General features: G+C 60.9%; 1 protein-coding gene across 4 annotated transcripts in view; it reads right to left on the bottom strand.

Annotated features, from left to right (window-relative positions):
* The window catches only part of NFATC1 (nuclear factor of activated T cells 1), a 106,295-nt gene that overhangs the window by 18,284 nt on the left and 69,660 nt on the right, over positions 1-18,351 (bottom strand). For 2 of the 4 annotated variants that reach the window (XM_019423609.2, XM_019423612.2), the window contains exons 9-10: positions 13,015-13,397; positions 12,708-12,903 (exon numbers count right to left, since the gene is read on the bottom strand). The exons of 1 other annotated variant lie outside the window; for it this stretch is intronic. In XM_019423609.2, the coding sequence (XP_019279154.1) occupies positions 12,708-12,903; positions 13,015-13,397 (579 nt within the window). The remainder of the gene's footprint in view (positions 1-12,707; positions 12,904-13,014; positions 13,398-18,351) is intronic. One more of the 4 variants, XM_019423610.2, reaches the window with a different exon arrangement.

Below are 18,351 nucleotides of genomic sequence, written 5' to 3'. Positions count from 1 at the left end.
GGTATATCTTTTCCATCCTTTCAACCTATTTGTGCCTTTAAATCTAAAGTATGTCGTCTGTAGACAGCACATAATTGGGTCCTGCTTTGTTTTCTTTTCCCTAATCCAGTCTGACAAACTTTACCTTTTTATTGGAGTATTTAGTTCATTTAAATTTAATGTAATTTTGTTGTAGGAATTACATTTGCCATTTTGTTGTTTGTTTTCCATGTCTTGGGGGGTGGGGGTTGTTTGTTGTTTTTCTTGTTTCCATGACCTTTCATTACTACCTTCATTTGTGTTAAATATGTTTTCTAATGTATCACTTTAATGCTTTTTTTGTTTGGTTTGGCTTGGTTTCATTTACGGTGTAAATTTTTCAATTAGTTTTTGTTGTGGCTCTTCTAGAGATTATAATATACAGCTTAATTTAAAGCCTTCTAGTTCAGTCTAATATTAACTTATTCCTAATAACATAGAGATCCTTTGCTTTGATATAGCTTCCTTCCCTACCATTCCCTTTCTATTATTGTCACACAAATGACATCTTTATATAAGCTAATCAGAATAGTTTTGTAATTTTTATTTTATGTATTTTCTTTTAAACAAGTTTGAAGAAAAGAGTTTTGAAATATGTATGCTGTCTTTTTAATTTGTCTACAAAATTACTTTTTACCAAGTGCGTGTATCTGAGTTGCCAACAGCCGAGAGGACTGCCTTCAAAACGTCTCCTAGGTCAGGTCTGCTGGCAACAAAAATATCCACATCGTTGTTTACCCAGGAACAGTTTTATTTCCCCATTTAAAAAAAAAATTTTAATGTTTATTTATTTTTTGAGAGAGACAGAGACAGAGCAGGAGCAGGGGAGGAGCACAGAGAGGGGGAGACAGAATCCGAAACAGGCTCCAGGCTCTGAGCTGTCAGCACAGAGCCTGACGCGGGGCTCGAACTCACAAACCGTGAGATCATGACCTGAGCCGAAGTCGGACGCCCAACCGACTGAGCCACCCAGGCGCCCCATTTCTCCTTCATTTTTAAAGCTAGATCTGCTAGCTATTGACTTCTTGGTCAATGGTCTTTTCCTCTGTGACCTCTGCGATTGCTAGTGAGAAGTCAGCCACTACTCTCGTTGAGGACTCCGTGTCCCTGGGGGCTTGTTTCTCTCCTGTTGGTTTCAGGATTGTGTCTTTCCCTTTGACTTTCGACAGTCTGATTATAATGGGCTTAGCTGTATTTCTTTGGATTTATTCTACTTGGAATTTGTTGATTTTTTTTTTTTTTTTGGATATGTACAATGTTTTTCATCAAATCTGGGGAGATTTGGGCCATTACCTCTTCATATATTTTTCCTACCCCTTTCTCTCTCTCCTGTCTTTCTTGATTCTCAGTATGCCTATTTACATGTTTTATGGTTTCCCACACATTCATTTTCCTTTTTCTTTCTATTCCTCAGACTGGATAACCTATAGACATTTCTTCAAGTTCGTTGACTCTTTTTCTCTGCCAATTCCAATCGGCCTCTGAGCCTCTCTAATGAACTTTTCGTTTCAGTTATTGTACTCTGCAAGGCGAGAATGTCTACTTGGTTCTTTAAAAAACTTTTAATCTCGTTATGGATAATCTCTATTTGCTGAGACACTGTTGTCATACTTTCCTTTAATTATTTAAACACAGTTTCCTTTAGTTCTTTGAACAGATCTCCAGCCGCTGACTTAAAGCCCTTGCTGCTAAGTCCAACAGCTGAGCCCTCTCAGGGACACTGTCTACTCTGGTGCGTTGTTTCTTCCCCGTCTGTACGGGACATATTTTCAAGTTTCTTTCCAGGTTTCGTAATGTTTTAGTTGAAAACTGGGCATTATAGATAACGTATTGGAGGAACTTTGGAAGCAGACTCCTCCGCCAATAGGGTTTGCTCTTTATTTCCCCCTTCCCTTGCTGCTGTGTATGTGATGACTTTTCTGGACGGATTCTGTGGCTCCTGTATTCTCTGTAATGTGTGGCTACTAAGTTCTCTATTCCTCTTTGAAAACCATGTTTTTATTTTGAAGCCTGGCTTCCCAAGGGTCACCCTCAGGTCAGCAGGGTTAATGGTCATTTGGGAGGTTTCTTTAAATGCCTTACATCTCCACCTTCTGTTGATGAGATCGAACTGCAGGCAATCCCCAAGTCAGCCTCAGCATCCACTCTGCTTCCGCACAGGGTCTCCAGGCCAGCCCGCGGCGAACGACCCGGTCCTTTCTTTCCCCGGGTCTTTCCTGAGCATGTGCGCGTCTGTGTGCACACGTGCGGTCTCCCGGTCCCCGGGAATATGTCGGGGCTTGTCAACCCCGCTGCGGTCACCTGGTGTGGCCGGTCTCCCGCTGGCCCCGGTTGAGATCCCAGCCTTGGCAATCTCCCACAAGCGTGAGTCCAGCCGTCTGTGTTTTCCATCATGGCCCGGCAAGACGACCCTTCCAGGGAGCTTCACCACCAGTCAAGACACTGTTTGCGCTTCGGGGCAGGGTGTTCACAGAGCCCCACAGAGGCCAACGTCCTTCACGGTCTGTGAAGCTGCTGTCTTTCCACAGCTATGCTCCAAGGAGCTGGGGAAGGCAGGATGGGAGTAGCCCCCGCTTACACCATCACAGACCCACTCTTCTTCGTGGGTCCGTTTTTTCTCGAGTAAATGCTTTTCAGTTTGTTCCGCCTCTTCGGTGAATTTCCAGATTGTGAAATGATTGATTTGGTAGTTCTGTCAGTATTTTTGTTGCTTTCTTTGGGAGTGCTGACCCCGTGAGGCCCTCTCTCCAACACTCTGCAAGTCCTGTCTGTCTTGGCATCCTTTCCGAGCTCTCAAAAGGTGCCTCCGGCAAGAACCAGAAGTTCTCCGATGAAGACACACCACGGTCCTCCTGGGTTTGCAAGGCCCACGCACGCTTGCAAGCCAGACTTTCAAGCAGGACGCTTTGCACGTCACATGTCTAGTGGGCGGAGATACTCATAACGGAGCAGACCCTGGTAAAGAGGCTGCACTTACACCACAGCTGGCAGATCCCCGTGGTGCTCCTGGCCTGTCACTTGTTCAGTGTGATGTGAGCACATTAGCCAACCCGTCTGCGAGCCCCGTCTCCCCTGCCGAGTGTGGCCAACACTGGCACTTCCGGCCACGGGTCTGTTCCAAGGCTGAAGATGTGAAATGAGAGAACGTATGCAAACAGTCAGTCTGAAAAGCACCGAACGCCGTACTGTTACTGGCACGTGGGTTCTCTGTTGACAATGATGCGTCATGCTCGGTCGGGAACGACTTTCTCAGTTCCGACGGGAAGAATGTTGCTACAATTCCAAGCATCCGTGTTCTTCTCTGCCTGAACGGGACGGACACCCATGAGCCAGTGACTTAGTGTTCCTTAGGGATCCGTAGGTAAGAATACACTTTTCTGTCAGGAAGATCGCTTAAAAGCGTCCGTGCCTAGCCGTCTCTTTGCCTGCAGCTCCAGGGGCAGGAGAGCCCAGCGCCCGGCCTGAGTTACAGAAGAGTCTGGCTGCTCTTACAAAAACACAGTTGTCCGACAGATGTAGACAGAGCCCTCCGCTGCCCTGGTCACCACTCTCCCCAAAGAGACGCCAGGCCCTGACGGTCGATCGCCAACCGTGCTTTTTGAATGTGGCTATTATGCTCTTAAATGCTTTGCCTTACAGCTTCACGCTCTGGTGACGCGGCACAGTGGCGTGCTATTCGCAGGCTCACAGATCTGAAGGTATCTGTAAAGAGCGCTCATTCTCAAGTAGGAAAGCGCCTCGAGCCTCAGAGAAAGAAAAGGCACGGAGCCCAGGCCCGAGTCGTACAACTTGATCTGTGGCAGAGACAAAGCCATTTAAAGAACTCTCAGAAAGGTGCCCTGCTCTCTGCAGGAGGAAGTCAGAAAGAACCAGCATGGCAGTCATGAAATGCTCGTCCACGCACACTCTGCGACTACTCAGAGCTTGCCCGTGACAGAGGACAAAAGCACCACGAGCACGTCCCATGCTGCCCACAAGCACAGTCACGTCTGGGCATCAGCTGGCGGGTCCTCTGCGCTCCTGCCGTAAGTAGATGGAAGGCTGCTGAGCCCCATGGCGGTCTTGGGCTCTTCCCTTTGCTTTCCCTCTCCAACTCCATTTCTTCATCTCAAGTTGATACTAAGAGGGAAACGAGCTAAGGCCCGTGACGGCGAGGAGAGGCGGAAATATCACTGACGGCAATCCCACGGATCCCCCTCCAAGTACACAGAAAGCAGGCAGACTCTAGAACGATACCGTCATCAGAAACAAGATAACTCAAAGCACTCCATGCTTGTAGGTAATGTCTATACCAGGTAAGAATGGAGGAAAGTGCCCAGAACCTCACCGACACTGGAGCCCCCACGTCCCACGAGCTGAAGGGCCCCTCGCCCGCCTGGCCCCGCGGCACGTCGGAAGGAGCAGATGCTCTGACGTCACGGCCCGACAGGTTACGGGCTGGGTGCCGGTCTGTGTCTGCTCGCTACTTCTAGAGGGCCTTCCTCAGCAGGCCTCCCGGACCCCCCGCTCTCTGTCCCCTCTTCCTCCACGGAGGCCCGGCCTCCTGACCACTGCTGCCCTGGGGGTCGGCCGCAGCGGGTTCCCAAGGGGAAGCACGCACCTTCTGAGACAGCGGCAACACGGGGCTGGGGCGCTGCCCACGTCCACTCGAGAGACCTTCGTCACACTGACCAACAGTCTCTGCTAGTTGCCGGGTCACACTTCGGTTTATCTGGACAAAGCCTAAAATATTTACACCAACGTCTGCGTATCTGACCCCCACGAGGCGCACCGTCCCTTGACGCACAGCTCCGCGCACACACGGACCGAGGGCCCCGCGAGGAGCGCGCGCGGGTCGGAAAAGCCGTGGCCCTGTGAGGCGCTCCGGTACCTGGAAGTGACCCGTTAGAGGCTCTGCTTCTTGGGTCAGCAGCTTCAGGCCAGGCCTGGGGGACTCACTTCTGCGCTGGGAGAGCCCTCTGCGGGGTCTCCAGAGAACCCATTCTCAGAGCCTGCAACCCACCAACAGCAGACCCTGTCTCCAGTGGCGTGGGGCGTAATTTTTATGCCTCGAGACTCCGAGGTGCACATCCACGTGCATGAAGGACTGACTCTAATGAATCATGTGCGTGGCTGAATTCATTCCTCTACCCGTCACGCAGTAGCCTCCATCCACGGTATTAACGACTCGCGTGTTTGATCACCGTGATACAGACTCTTTCCATCACGAATGGAATGGGGGAGGCCCCAGCCTTGGGTGCCAAGCCAGGTCAGTAAAACTTTCCATGAGGAAAGATTCTGTTCTCTCCCAGAGCAGCTTGGGCTGAGGGAAGAGGGGGGAGCAGAGCAGGGGACTCACAGCCCAGACTCGGGCAGACACGATCCTGGCCGCCTGGTCCACCTGCTTGTTGTTTTAATGACATGGAGACTTCTGGAAGGCTGAGCGCTGCTGGCGGGGACTGAAAGGGCCGATTGTGGCTGAGGCTGCAGGGCGGGCGGGGGTGACAACGGGGGCGAAGGCGCAGACACACCAACGCCTCGGGAGCAAGCGCGTCAGCAGCAAAGCTCAAAGGAGGTGCCCATTTCTGCAAAAGCAGTTCTTGTGTGGGTCCTGTTCACATAACACGCGGTGAACGCCGTGTGCTCCAGAAACGCGTAGGGTACCTTTCCAAAGGCCGTGGCACACGGACAGTTACACGTGCGCGTGTGTGAGCTGCTCACATTTTCGCCTAAGCCACGGACAACCCGTTACCGCAGGGGGCGCACGGCCACACAGCTGCCTTCTGCACACGGGGAACTCACAGGGTCGTACCCCAGAAAGGGCTCCTGGCTAGCTTCTATGGCCGATTTAAAAAAATCTACATTTGAAACAGCACAAGGCCCATAACATGGATCTTTTGAAAACACATGCCTGTGATTCTGCCATGATTGAGAAGTCTAAATCGAGAGCTTAAATCCTGTGAATACTGTTGCACCAAAGAACAAATTATAACTGAAGGGCCAAATACTTTTACAGGCCAAATACTTTTGAAACAAAACCTGAGAGTAGAGACAACTGAAAAACAAATTCTAAAAAAAAAAAAAAAAAAAAAAAAAGTTGGGATTCGTTTTCAGGCCAGTTCTCTTATGCTTAACGTTATTCTTTAAGACAAACGGAAATCTGTAACGCGTTAATCCCTCCAGGTTCCAGGGCGTCGCTCTGCAGACAGAGCAGGTCACACGCGAGGGGCGGTCCCAAGCGTGAGCCGCCCTGGCAGCGACGTTTACGTGCCGCAAGTGCCCCAGACTCCCGGCGACTGGACAGAAACCCCGTTCTTGACTTTTTCATTACACGCTCCTAGAAAACAAAAATAAAACCCAAGCGAAACGCCAGCGGAGAACCCCAAAGCACCCGGTCCCCGACTTCTGAATGGTGGTGCAGAAGCCAGCATGCCATCATCGCCCGATGTAATTACATGAAGGTCAGAGCTCCTGCGTGGCCCCATCAGGCGAACACGAGAGCTCCAGAAAACTCTGCTGGTCGGAGGGAAAGGCCGGGATGATCGTCACCGTGCTCCCCGCTATCGGATTTGTCACCACAGGGGCCGGCGCGTGCAGGCCCTCCACCGACCAGGCCCTGTCCGCCCACGGGGCCCTCGGAGAGCCGTGTGGGAGTCCACGGTGCCCGTAGGCCTCTAGGAAAAGGCCTCACTGCCACCAGGTTGTCACGGGCCCGCAGTTCCACTGTCCCATGGCTTGCTGGTCTCCCCGGAAAGTGGGCGTATCCCCCCATCATAGCCGCCCCAGCCTCCCTGCTGCCGGCTGCATAACTGCCCAAGACTAGGTGTTTGCTCTTTAACTTCAAGGCCACTTGAAATCAATGTGTCGGATTTTCTAATTTAGGTTTTTGCTGTTTATTCCATTTCCAGGCTGCAAATTCAGACCAGAGACAGAGGGAAGATGCACCTGGTCCGGGCACCACCACCCTCATCGTCACAGCTGCCCTTGGGCTGAATCCGCGACGCTGCGTCCCATTGTCTTAAGACACAGGGTGAACAAAGCGCAGGGCAACTCACGCCTGGTCCAGGGCAGTGTAATCACCAGTAATTGGGGCAGAGGGCGTGTGGGGAAGGGGAGGCACACGTGCGCTGGGGGGAGGGGAGACACGCGTGGGGCGGGGGGGAGGGGAGGCACGCGGGGGGAGGGGAGGCACGTCTGGGGTGGGCGTGGGGGGAGGGGAGGCACGTCTGGGGTGGGCGTGGGGGGGAGGGGAGGTACGTGTGGACTGGGGGAAGGGGAGGCACGCGTGGGGTGGGCGTGGGGGGAAGGGGAGGCACGCGTGGGGTGGGCGTGGGGGGGAGGGGAGGTACGTGTGGACTGGGGGAAGGGGAGGCACGCGTCGGGTGGGCATGGGGGGAAGGGGAGGCACGTGTGGGGCAGGCTTCGGGGGGAGGGGAGGCACGTGTAGGGCGGGCATGGGGGGGAGGGGGAGGGGAGGCACAACTAGGTTCAGGGCTGCAGCTCCAGGGGGTGTTGGGGGGCTCCCGTAGGCCAAGGCGGGGGAAGCGCCAGCAGGGCAGCTGCTCAGATGGCAGCAGCCAGCAGGACCCCCCGGCCCCAGGTCGGCTGTGGTGGGCATGGCCCCTCTCCCACCCAGGCGGTACGCAAGCTCTCTCCGAACCTTCCCTCAACCCGGAAGGGGCAGAGCATGACACTGCCCGTTTGGCAAGTTAATTCTCTAAAACCCCCCTCAGGTGAGCTGTTAAAATGGCGGGGGGGGGGGGGGGCTGGCACAGGATCAGACTGTTGGGGCAACACAGGTCCTGCAGGCTTGCGGAGAGCCTTCTGAGTCGAGGCCCACACCCGCCCACGACACCTGCGTGCCCTCCCCTCGGCCCATCGGGAGGGCGCCTGTTTGAACCCGGCCCTAGACGTCCCTCGGCATTCCGATGGGGGGCTCCGGGCTCGGGTGCCGTGCCCGCGACGTGGGCCTTTACCCTGCATTAAACCGTCTTCCGACCACGTTCGTATCGTGGCTCTCGTGAGAGGGTCCTGGGTTCCAGGGAGCCAAGGCTGCCACGGAGATCCTGCCTCCAGATCCTCCCGAGAGCCCGTGCCACCTGAGTGGACGGAGTCACTCACCCTGGCACGAGGACACGGCACTCTGTCCTCACTCGGACCGCAAGAAGGGGCTGGGCCCACTCTGCCTCCTAACGGCCTGTGGGCACATAGTCTCCAGCCACACAGAGTGACGATCGTTCCATCCGCTTTCCTGGTGGCGGACGAACACCTGGGCCAGGCCACGTGTGTGCCCGGACTGCCAGGGAGAAGCCGCAGAGCCCAGAGCCCTCGGTGCTTACCTCCCGGGCCTGCGTGCGTGGCCAACTCTGGCCTCTGGGCCTAGAAGCCGCGCTGGAGGGAAGCCTGGGCCGGTGTGAGGCTGAGCCCCAGGAGCACAGTGTGTGCTCCCCACTGGTCTCTGTCAGCCTCAGGAAAGGCGGTCCCAGGTTCGTCCCCTCCACCCACCACCGGTTCTGGAAGGACCCAGAGGGGGACGTATCAGGGCCATGTCTGTAAGGGGTCCGAGTCTAGCGTCTACTCCTCAGCTGCTCAAGGTTTGAGCGAGGACCACCAGGGCAGAGGGGGAACAGCACGCGTCGGCGTGCGCGAGTGAAAAAGCGCGCGTATTTCTATAAACACGTTATCTGCTTGCTACGGAAGCTTGCGGTGCCCTTGCCTTCACCGCGATCCCAGTTCTGACCAAAAAATAACAACAACGACAAAAATAACAATAAACATCTCCCGGGAACGCTCTCATGAGCTAAAACTGAAAAGCTTTGTTTACAGCCGGCCTCGGATTATGGGGCCTTTGTGGAAATAAGGGCCCATAAATCCAGCCCCAAACGGAGGCAGAGGGAACGCCTTTGCGTGCAGCCTCACGGGCGGGCTCTCAGAGCCGCTGCCCAGGGGGCCCAGGACCACAAGCACCACCAAGAAAGGCCAGTGGGCAGACGGCTGCTGTCAGGGGGGCAGGGCTGAGGCTCAGAGCAGGAGGAGATGCCCAGGGAGACCGAGGCAGGATGTTTGGATGAAGAAGGAAAGATCCCTGAGAAAGTGACCTCACAAAGCGGATGGAGGTGTGAGACTACCCCCCCCCCCCCCACCCAGTGAGGGTACAGCAGCTGATGACGGTGGGTGGGTGACAGGTAGTGCGGGAAAGGTGGGGCAGGCGCCATGGAGGGAGTCAGGCCAGGACTGGGAGCCAGCCGGGAGGTGGTGGCTCCTTGTAGAGCGTGGCCCCAGAGCCCTGCTCCGTGAGCGAGCACCAGGCTGACGGCTGGGCCCCTGCAGACGGGAGTCAGTGCTACGCGAGTGCGGCCGGCGGCCCCGTGGGACCAGGGGCCTGGAGGAGGACCCCCCCATCAGCTCTGCCCTCCCCACCAAATCCAACACCCACTCAGGTGAGCTCTAGTTGGGCAGCACCCAGAGACTCGCCGGGGCCACGGCACCCTCTTGAGAACAGATCCTACACCTGTGGACTCACCGGGCGCAGGACACCCCCATCACACGCACCTCCCAGGTGGCCCCTACCCCCTCACCCCTAACAAGACCGCCTCTGACCTCAAGACACTCGGGCAGCAAAGCCGAATGGAGAGCCTGCCCGGCCGGTCTTCTGTGCTTTCCTGAAGGCACTGGAGATTCGGCCAAGACCCTTGGGCCCTCCCGGCCCCAGGGCCAGGCCAGAACCTCCCGAGACCGCACGGAGCACTGAGAAGGCAGGCAGGGAGCTTGGCCGCCTCGGGCCTGATGCGCCTCAGGGGACCGGATGCAGCGCAGGTACCCACAGGGACCCGGCGCCGCCACCTCCCGCCGGTGATAAACCTCCTGAGGTTGCCGAGGGCAGCTGTGGACCCAGAGTGCGGTTCTGAAGGACGGACCGCCGGCTTCTGGGGTGTCCCTGAGAGTTCGTCAGGGCCTGCACCTCGGGAAGGAGGAGGGACCTGGTCTCCCGTAGGAGCCGGCAGGCACACGCCACAAGGGGGCTCCAGGATTGAAGGTGGAACGTTTATGGAACAAAAGTACCTGAAAGCTCGTAGCCTCAAGTTGGGGATGGAGAAGCCGGGGCAGGCCCCGGGTCACCCCAGCAGACAGAGGGCAGGCCCCGGGTCACCCCAGCAGACAGGAGTCTGCAAAGCCCTGGGTCACCGAGCCAAGGGCAAACACTGGTGCTCGGAGGCTGGGGCTGGGGTTGCACTGCCTTGAAGGCTCATGGGTCCCCCTGCCAGGCTGCACCTGCCGGTTAGGTGGGACGGGCCCATAAGCACCGTCCGCTTCTGGAACAGCAGCATCAGAAGGGAACGCTCTTCCGACAGGATGCCTGCAGCTCTGCCACGGGGAAGCCCGTACGATACGAACGGTGAAAATGGGACATTCACTGAAACAGCTGTGGTGAGAGGGACGAGCCTACCATATTTGGCTGTTACTTTTAGGGACGACGACTAAAGGAGGCTGCAAGGCCTTGACCACGGAGGCTGGGGAGCAGGAGGCCATGTGCCCAGCACTGCCCCGAGCTCTCAGCCCCACCTTAGTCCAGCAGCAGGGGACGTGCGCATCTGGGCCCAGTAAAGCTTCTACCCGAGGAGACAAGAAGCACCGCTGACCAGGCCCGGCACCCACTTGCAATCCATGCAGGGCCCGTGGACCCGTGGACCCGCTGACCGGGCCCGGCACCCACTCGCAATCCACGGAGGGCCCGTGGACCCGCTGACCAGGCCCGGCACCCGCTCGCAATCCACGCAGGGACCATGGACCCGTGGACCCGCTGACCGGGGCCGGCACCCGCTCGCAATCCACGCAGGGACCATGGACCCGTGGACCCGCTGATCGGGCCCGGCACCCACTCACAATCCACGCAGGGACCGTGGACCCACTGACCGGGCCCGGCACCCGCTCGCAATCCACGCAGGGACCATGGACCCGCTGACCGGGCCCAGTACCCACTCGCAATCCACGCAGGGCCCGTGGACCCGTTGACCAGGCCCGGCACCCGCTCGCAATCCACGCAGGGACCGTGGACCCGTGGACCCGCTGACCAGGCCCGGCACCCGCTCGCAATCCACGCAGGGACCGTGGACCCGTGGACCCGCTGACCAGGCCCGGCACCCACTCGCAATCCACGCAGGGCCCGTGGACCCGTTGACCAGGCCCGGCACCCGCTCGCAATCCACGCAGGGACCGTGGACCCGTGGACCCGCTGACCAGGCCCGGCACCCGCTCGCAATCCACGCAGGGACCGTGGACCCGTGGACCCGCTGACCAGGCCCGGCACCCACTCGCAATCCACGCAGGGCCCGTGGACCCGTTGACCAGGCCCGGCACCCGCTCGCAATCCACGCAGGGACCGTGGACCCGTGGACCCGCTGACCAGGCCCGGCACCCATTCGCAATCCACACAGGGCCCGTGGACCCGCTGATCGGGCCCGGCACCCACTCGCAATCCACGCAGGGACCATGGACCCGTTGACCAGGCCCGGCACCCGCTCGCAATCCACGCAGGGACCGTGGACCCACTGACCGGGCCCGGCACCCGCTCGCAATCCACGCAGGGCCCGTGGACCCGCTGACCAGGCCCGGCACCCGCTCACAATCCACACAGGGACCATGGACCCGTTGACCAGGCCCGGCACCCGCTCGCAATCCACGCAGGGACCGTGGACCCGTGGACCCGCTGACCGGGCCCAGCACCCACTCACAATCTACGCAGGGCCCGTAGACCCACTGACCAGGCCCGGCACCCGCTCGCAATCCACGCAGGGACAATGGACCCGTGGACCCGCTGACCGGGCCCGGCACCCGCTCGCAATCCACGCAGGGACCGTGGACCCATGGACCCGCTGACCGGGCCCGGCACCCGCTCGCAATCCACACAGGGCCTGTGGAGGCACTGACCGGGCCCACTGTACTGAGCAGACCACGGGGCCTCTGGACACATGCCTGAGCCACCCGCGGTCAGGTGAACGAGCGCGAGTGTGCCACCTGCCTGCACTGGGCTCAGGCAGCACATTGTCCTGCAGGAAAGAGAACTCTGCGGAGCGATCGCGCTAAGAACAATGGGGTATCTTCTGCCCTCCTTGTGTGGACAGACCCCAGCACGTGGACTTGCCTGCCACCAGCCTGACTGCAGGTGTCCTGAGGGCCCTTCCCTTCCGAACCACCCTGATGTGGCACGCTGGATGGTGACAGAGCCCGTGTGCTTGGCGGGGGCGGGTCCCACACAGGGGGCTGTGAGTCCCCGTTCAGGGGCAGCCCGGCTCCTTATCACCCTTCCGCCAGGCGCCTGACCGGAGCGGTGCGCCACAGAACGTTCACCACTTTCAGCTAAGCCGCCGTTTAAACATCATTCACTCAGCCCGGGAGGCCCTTAAGGTGCTAAGAAGCGAGAAAGCTTGACCCGAAGCCACGTGCCGGGGCAGCCTCTTCAAACAGAACTTGTTCCGCCTGGTGCCGCGTTGGTCCTGCGGGTCTGCGGCCACCGGCACCACGGGGACATCCAGGCGGGGTGACGGAGCGGAGCCGCGCGGCAGGCAGCGCGCCACCCGCAGGACGCGCCCGGAGCGCGGACGCGCGTGCCGGGCGCGCTCCCCCGCCGGGTGGCTGAGGCGCACACCCCTCCTCGTCACACTCACAGACACGGCGCCAGGCTGAGCGCACCTACGGCCACGGGCACTTACCGTCGTCCAGGTACAGCTGGTCCAGCTCCTGAGGCTCTCGCTTGACCGTTACGGGAAAGGGAGCCAGACTATGACTACTGTCCTCACGCACCTCGGGCAGCGGCGGGGGCCGGGGGGCTGCAGACTCGCTCCTCGGAGCCTTCGGCAGTCGGTGCTGCTGGCGGCCCATCTCGGATGGGCGGGTAGGGCTGCAGGACTGCAAACAGGTCGGCTCTTGGGTACCGGACGGTGGTGAGGAGGAGGGGCTGTCAGGACAGAGAGCTGGCCGGAGGCCCAGGGGACAGCCGCTGCTCAGCCGTGCACTCACCTGTGGTTGCAGCAGGGCGGGGGGCGGCTGCTGGGGGGGCCCGGGGTGCACGCCCACAGGCCTTGGCGTCTCCCGAACGGCGAGCACCCCTCCGGCCGGCCGCTGAAGTCCAAGGTGACCGTGGCCCTGGCTGGCCGTGCCCTTGCCGTAGGCAGCGGAAGACAGGTCGTGGAGCTCCTGGCCGGTGCCGGGTGGCGGCGACACCACGGTGCTTCTCTGAGGACAGGGCGGGAAGCCGGCCACCAGGCAGGAGCCCGGGTCGGGTGGCACCACGAGCTGCTGGCTGAAGCGTGGCTGCGGGAGCGGGCTCAGGCCCTGGCCCCCTGGCCCACAGGTCAGGGCGGGCTCGTGGTCGTCTGCGGGCTCTGTTTTTATGGTTGGAGCTGCAAGAAGGAAAGGAGAGGAATAAACACGGGCTGCGGACGCCGTGATGGGTGGGGGATGGGGCGGGCTGTGGCCAGGACGCCCTCGCAAAATAAACAGCGTCCTGAGTCCCCGTGCGTCTCCGCCTGGTTCTCCCACCCAATTAAGAGGAGGGTGTGAGTCACCGTCTCCAGAAAGCTGCAGCTGGTTCTAATACTGAGAACACTGTTTTGCTTGGAATCCCCCCCAGCACTAATGTGCTATAAAAATCCATTTGCAAACTGCAGTAGAAGCTTTGGACCCAAGGGCCCGCGGATTTGTAGCAATCAAAGCGAAAATTTTAACTTGGATGTACAACCGCCTTCCTCCTGCTACCGACGCCCTATCTGATAAACGTCTGCACGGTCGGTGAACTCGAACACGCACCGAGGTGGCGCGGAGATGTCCGGAAACCCCGAGAGAAACGGTCCGCGACTACACGGCGGGGGGAAGCCTCTGACGTGCGGGGAGAACGCGCCCACCCAGGCGGCTCCGTGGGGCAGCCGCCTCGGAGCCACAGGCCACCCCGGCCACGCAGCCGGGGTGCGGCTCTGGGCCGTCCCGTCCCCCCGCGCCGGGAAGCAGGGCCGTGAGGCAGACAGCAGGACAGCGGCCCGTCCTCTCCGCCAGACCTGGGCCACACGGCACAAGCGGCTCCGGCTTCCAAAACGGGGCGGGTGTGCTGTGGGTTTTCGCGGGACCCGCTCCGTCCTCCCACCTTCCCGCACCTCCTTCCCCCCGCGCGCTCCCCGGGCCCCGCCTCCTCGCCTGTTCCCCAAAGCCGGCTCACGGCGCACCTGGTGCCGCGACGGTCACCCACGCGGCCGAAGGTCTCCTGGGTGAGGGGCTGTCTCGAGACCCTCCCACCCACCCTCCCCTCTCTTCCTAGGAGGCGGACGCGTGAGGGATGCGTGGCGGTGGGGTCCGCCGCACTGGGGGAACCAGCCTGTGGGCCGCGTGGCCCCGGCCTCGGCCCTCACTAGAGCACGTCCGCGCCCCGAGACCTGCCGGCCGCCGTGGACGGCAGGGCCGCTTCCTACGCAGCAGCGCCTGCGAGGCAGGGCCCTGAGGTGGTGGCGGGTTCCATCTGATCTCCGTTCGAAGACGGCGCCCGCGCTATGTGACCGGCAGGTTCCCGGGCGTCTAGTTCCCCTCAGAGCCGCCAAGTCCTGGTGCTCGGCTCCCGGGGCTCGCCACAGGATCGCTCTCTTTTGCTTCGCGTTTTTGGGGGCAGGAGGGCCGGACAGAGAGCAGCAGAGCGAGGGGTGGCGTTCACACCGGGCACCGTGGGGGCGCCGGGCAGGTGTGCGTCAGCCGCGTGTCCCCAAGGGCCGCTACACGCGCACCGCTCTTGCACTCTTGCCGGGTGAGCGCACTCTCTTCCGCGGGACCCGGGGGGCAGGGCTCTGGTTGCGGGCGAGGCCCAGCGCGGTTGGCCGCAGGAGAGACCCAGGAAGCGCAGCTCTTCTCGGGGTGGCGTTTTATCGCCGCGTGTCCATCACACGTGCTCTGGGCCACCGTCACGGGTCTCTGGGAGGAGCCAGGACCCGCGAGGGCCTGGGTGCGCGTGCGGAAGAGTGGGCCTTGCTCCTCACGGGGGCCACGGTGCCCCTGGCCCAGGAGTCCCCGGCTGGCCCCACCTGAGGCGCAGTGCGTCCCTAGGCTCCAGCGTCCGTGCGCGTGTGTGGGAACAGTGGCCGTGTCGGGTGGCCCCTCAGAAGCCCTCGCGCCCCTGGGGACTCTCTGTTAACTTCCGTCCACCCAGCAGTGGCCACCACTGACTCTGGAGCTGCCGTGGCCGGGGTTTCTGCCATCGAGCCCCTCCCCCCCCCCCCCCCCCCCCAGCTGCGGGGCCTCCGCCTCTGGGGAGAGGCTGTGCCGTGCGGCGCGGCCTGACGCGGCCTCCCCAAGGTGGGGCGGGGAGCTGGACCTCCAGCTGCCCCATGGCTAACAGGGCACAGTGCTGGGCCCCCGCTCACGTCACACCCAAAGTGCCGGGTGGCAGGGGACGCGGCCTGCAGGGTGACAGTGTTCCCAGGCAGGACCGCCCCGGCCTGCTTCCCGCACACTGCGAATCCGGAACGGCCCAGGCGACAGTCAGGCCCAGAGAGGCAGACAGGCCTTCACCTTCTGGCGGGGCCCCAGGAACTCGGTCCAGCGGCGACGTGCCGGCGAACGAATGGCGGAGGTTAAATTCCGAATTCGCTGGGTAGCTTTCAAGTTCCTGATCTTGAGAACACGTACATGTCTGGCGGATTAAATGAAACCCTACTGGGACTCTGTCTTCACCGCACTGGATTTCTAGCCAGGCACGGGGCCCGCCCGTCTCTCCCGCGAGGTGTCCCCTGAGCTCTTTAAAAACTCCTATCCCGTCTGCACTGAGCCTCAGAACCGCACAGGCAAACCAGCTGCCGGGAAAGGCCGGCCAGCGCAACTCAGCCGCCACGGAGGGATGGGGCTCGGTGCGAGCGGCCAGAACCGGGGACCCCGGGAGGCTGGTCAGAGGCCCGGCTGCCGCCCTCGGCGGGCAGGGGCGAGCTGGGGTCTGCTGGCTCGTGCATGCTGTTTATGACCTGTTTAAGGCCTCCCGGTGGCACCGGCATTAACTCCCGTGTCACCGGGCTCCCCAGGACCTTCTGGAAAAGCTTTCGCAGCATGGGGCTTGCCCCACAGGACACGGGTCACCGTCCAATGGTGTGGGGGGCAGTGGAGAGTCGTGGCAGGACTGACGCCATGGGGCTGGACCGCACCCCGTCCAGCCGGCCTGGCCCCCATGGGCTCCTCGGTACTGCGGTGCCCAGTGCCCACGTCCCTCCTGTGTTTGCAGCCGAGACCCCACCAACCTCATGAGGTGGGCCTGACCTCTGCCTAAAGCCCCTGGACAGGCTCCCTCAGGGAATAAACTGACACGGCGGCCCCCCCTGTGCTCGAGGGCCCCACACGGGCCAGGGACCACGGGTCACAGAGGAGCCACCAAGAGAGAGACCCCGGGGCTCTGGGCCGGGGGGTGGGAGCCACGGGAGGAGAGGCCCGACCACAGGCGAAGGGCGGCAGACACAGGGGCGGGTGTGCTCTGGGAACCAGGCCCGGGGACGCGGGACATCCACGCGGCAGCCACGGTTCCCGCCGTCCCCGTGGCACCTTCAGGGGCTCCAAGCATGAACATCCAGCGTCTAAATCACACTTCTTGTGTTGGATTTCAAAGGAAACGCGCGTCCTCGCTGTAAATCAGAGCAAGACGCCGCCTCCTGTTTCCTATTAGCGAGGGAAGAAAGGGGCCGCGCGGGGCCCTGGGCGGTGCGGAAAGCGCTGGGGGGCCGCGGCCACGGCCGAGGGCAGCTTCCTTCCAGACCTGGCGCTTGTGTGACGCCACGTCTGGTTCCTTGCCGCCGTCCACCTCGCTGGCCTGGGCGGGGGGCCGGGACAGGAGGCGAGTTTATAATCCAGATTCGTTACAGCAAACGTGCCAGAGATTAGTGTTAATCTCGAAGGCGGCCGCCGCTCACAAAGCCTGTTCTCATGGAAGAGGTGGGGTGCTGCCCCGGCCGTGCTGGCGTTCACACCCCGAGCGCGGCGACCGCGTTCTGCGGAGGAGAGAGCACAGACGTCCCCTCGGCCCCCCGAAGCCGGGCACCCCGTGCCCTGGCAAAGGGCGGCTGTCTCAGGAGGGGCTTTGCCCCCGAACAGGACCTCTGGTCCCCAGGCTGCAGCGCCTTCTCTCCTGGGCCGTGTGGCAGGCATGCCTCTCCGCAAGGACCCCACTCCACCCACAGCCCCTGCAATGGCCATCTGTGGGCCAAAGACCATTGCAGAACATCCTGGCCTGGCTCGAAGAAACCCCATGTCTGGCAAATGGGCCCGACCCCCCCCCCCCCCCAGCAGTGGCTTCCTGTTCCTGTGGGCAGAGCAGGGCTCTCCTCAGAGCCCCAGGTTAGGTCAGGCGGGGCTCAAGGCAGTGCCGGCCACCTCCCTCGAATCGCTCCAAGCAGATTCCCTGCTGCTCGTCAGGTTCGGGTGCTTTGGGGCATCCAAGCACGGGCCTCGTGGCCCACACGTGGTTCGCACATGGGCTGTGCTGTTGTGTCTCACACAGGAGATCAAGCAGTGAGTGTGCGCCTTGCTCCGCAGGGTGGGACCCAGGGTGGACACGTGGGTCCCCAGGCGTGGCCGCCCCATCCCACCCCATCCACCCCATCCACGTGCCCCTCGAGCGGAGTGCGCAGTGCACACACCCAGCCAGGCTCACGGTCTCCCCCGAGACGGCCAGGCCTTCGGGTCAGCCACTCCCTCTCACCTAGGGATTCCATGCAGGTGCCAAATGGCCGCCACTGACAATTTCAGCAGGTGATGTAGCAGGACCCAACAGCAGGGTCAGGGCTTTGGCCCCCAGGCAGTCCCTGACCCCCAGGACCCCTCCTGGATGGAGACGGTCGGGACCTGGATGGAGAGTGGCCGGGACCAGCTCCCACAGCTGGCCCAGAGCAACGTGACGGGACTCCCTCCAGAAAACGCTCAGACCATCCCGAGGCCTGTGAGCCAGTACGGACACATGTGATGGCCTCCCCCAAGCGGACAGGGGGACACGGTCCCCTCTTACACCAGACCAGCCGTCCCAAGTCTTCCCCATGTCCTGCCCATGATCAGACACACCCTGTCCTCTTGCTGAAGAGCAAAGTCGAGCAATTCAATTTCGAGATGCTGTTTGGGCCAACCCTCCAGCTCAGGGGCCCGAGAAGACAAAGGCGCTTCCCGTTTGTAATGGAAACGTCGGGGGAACTCCGCACCCCCCCATCAGCACCTCAGCTACCTGAAAGCAAAGCCGTTCTTCGAGTCCTGGGTCCCCAAACAGCAGCGATCTCGTGGCCCCAGCACCTGACCCAGTACTCAGATTCCGATTGACGAAGCAGGACACGAGCTGTGAAACGCTCTCCAGTC

Source organism: Panthera pardus, unplaced genomic scaffold (assembly GCF_024362965.1).
Source record: "Panthera pardus isolate Hobbes unplaced genomic scaffold, ASM2436296v1 HiC_scaffold_15, whole genome shotgun sequence".
Classification (NCBI taxonomy): domain Eukaryota; kingdom Metazoa; phylum Chordata; class Mammalia; order Carnivora; family Felidae; genus Panthera; species Panthera pardus.
This window is presented reverse-complemented; position numbering and strand designations above follow the sequence as displayed.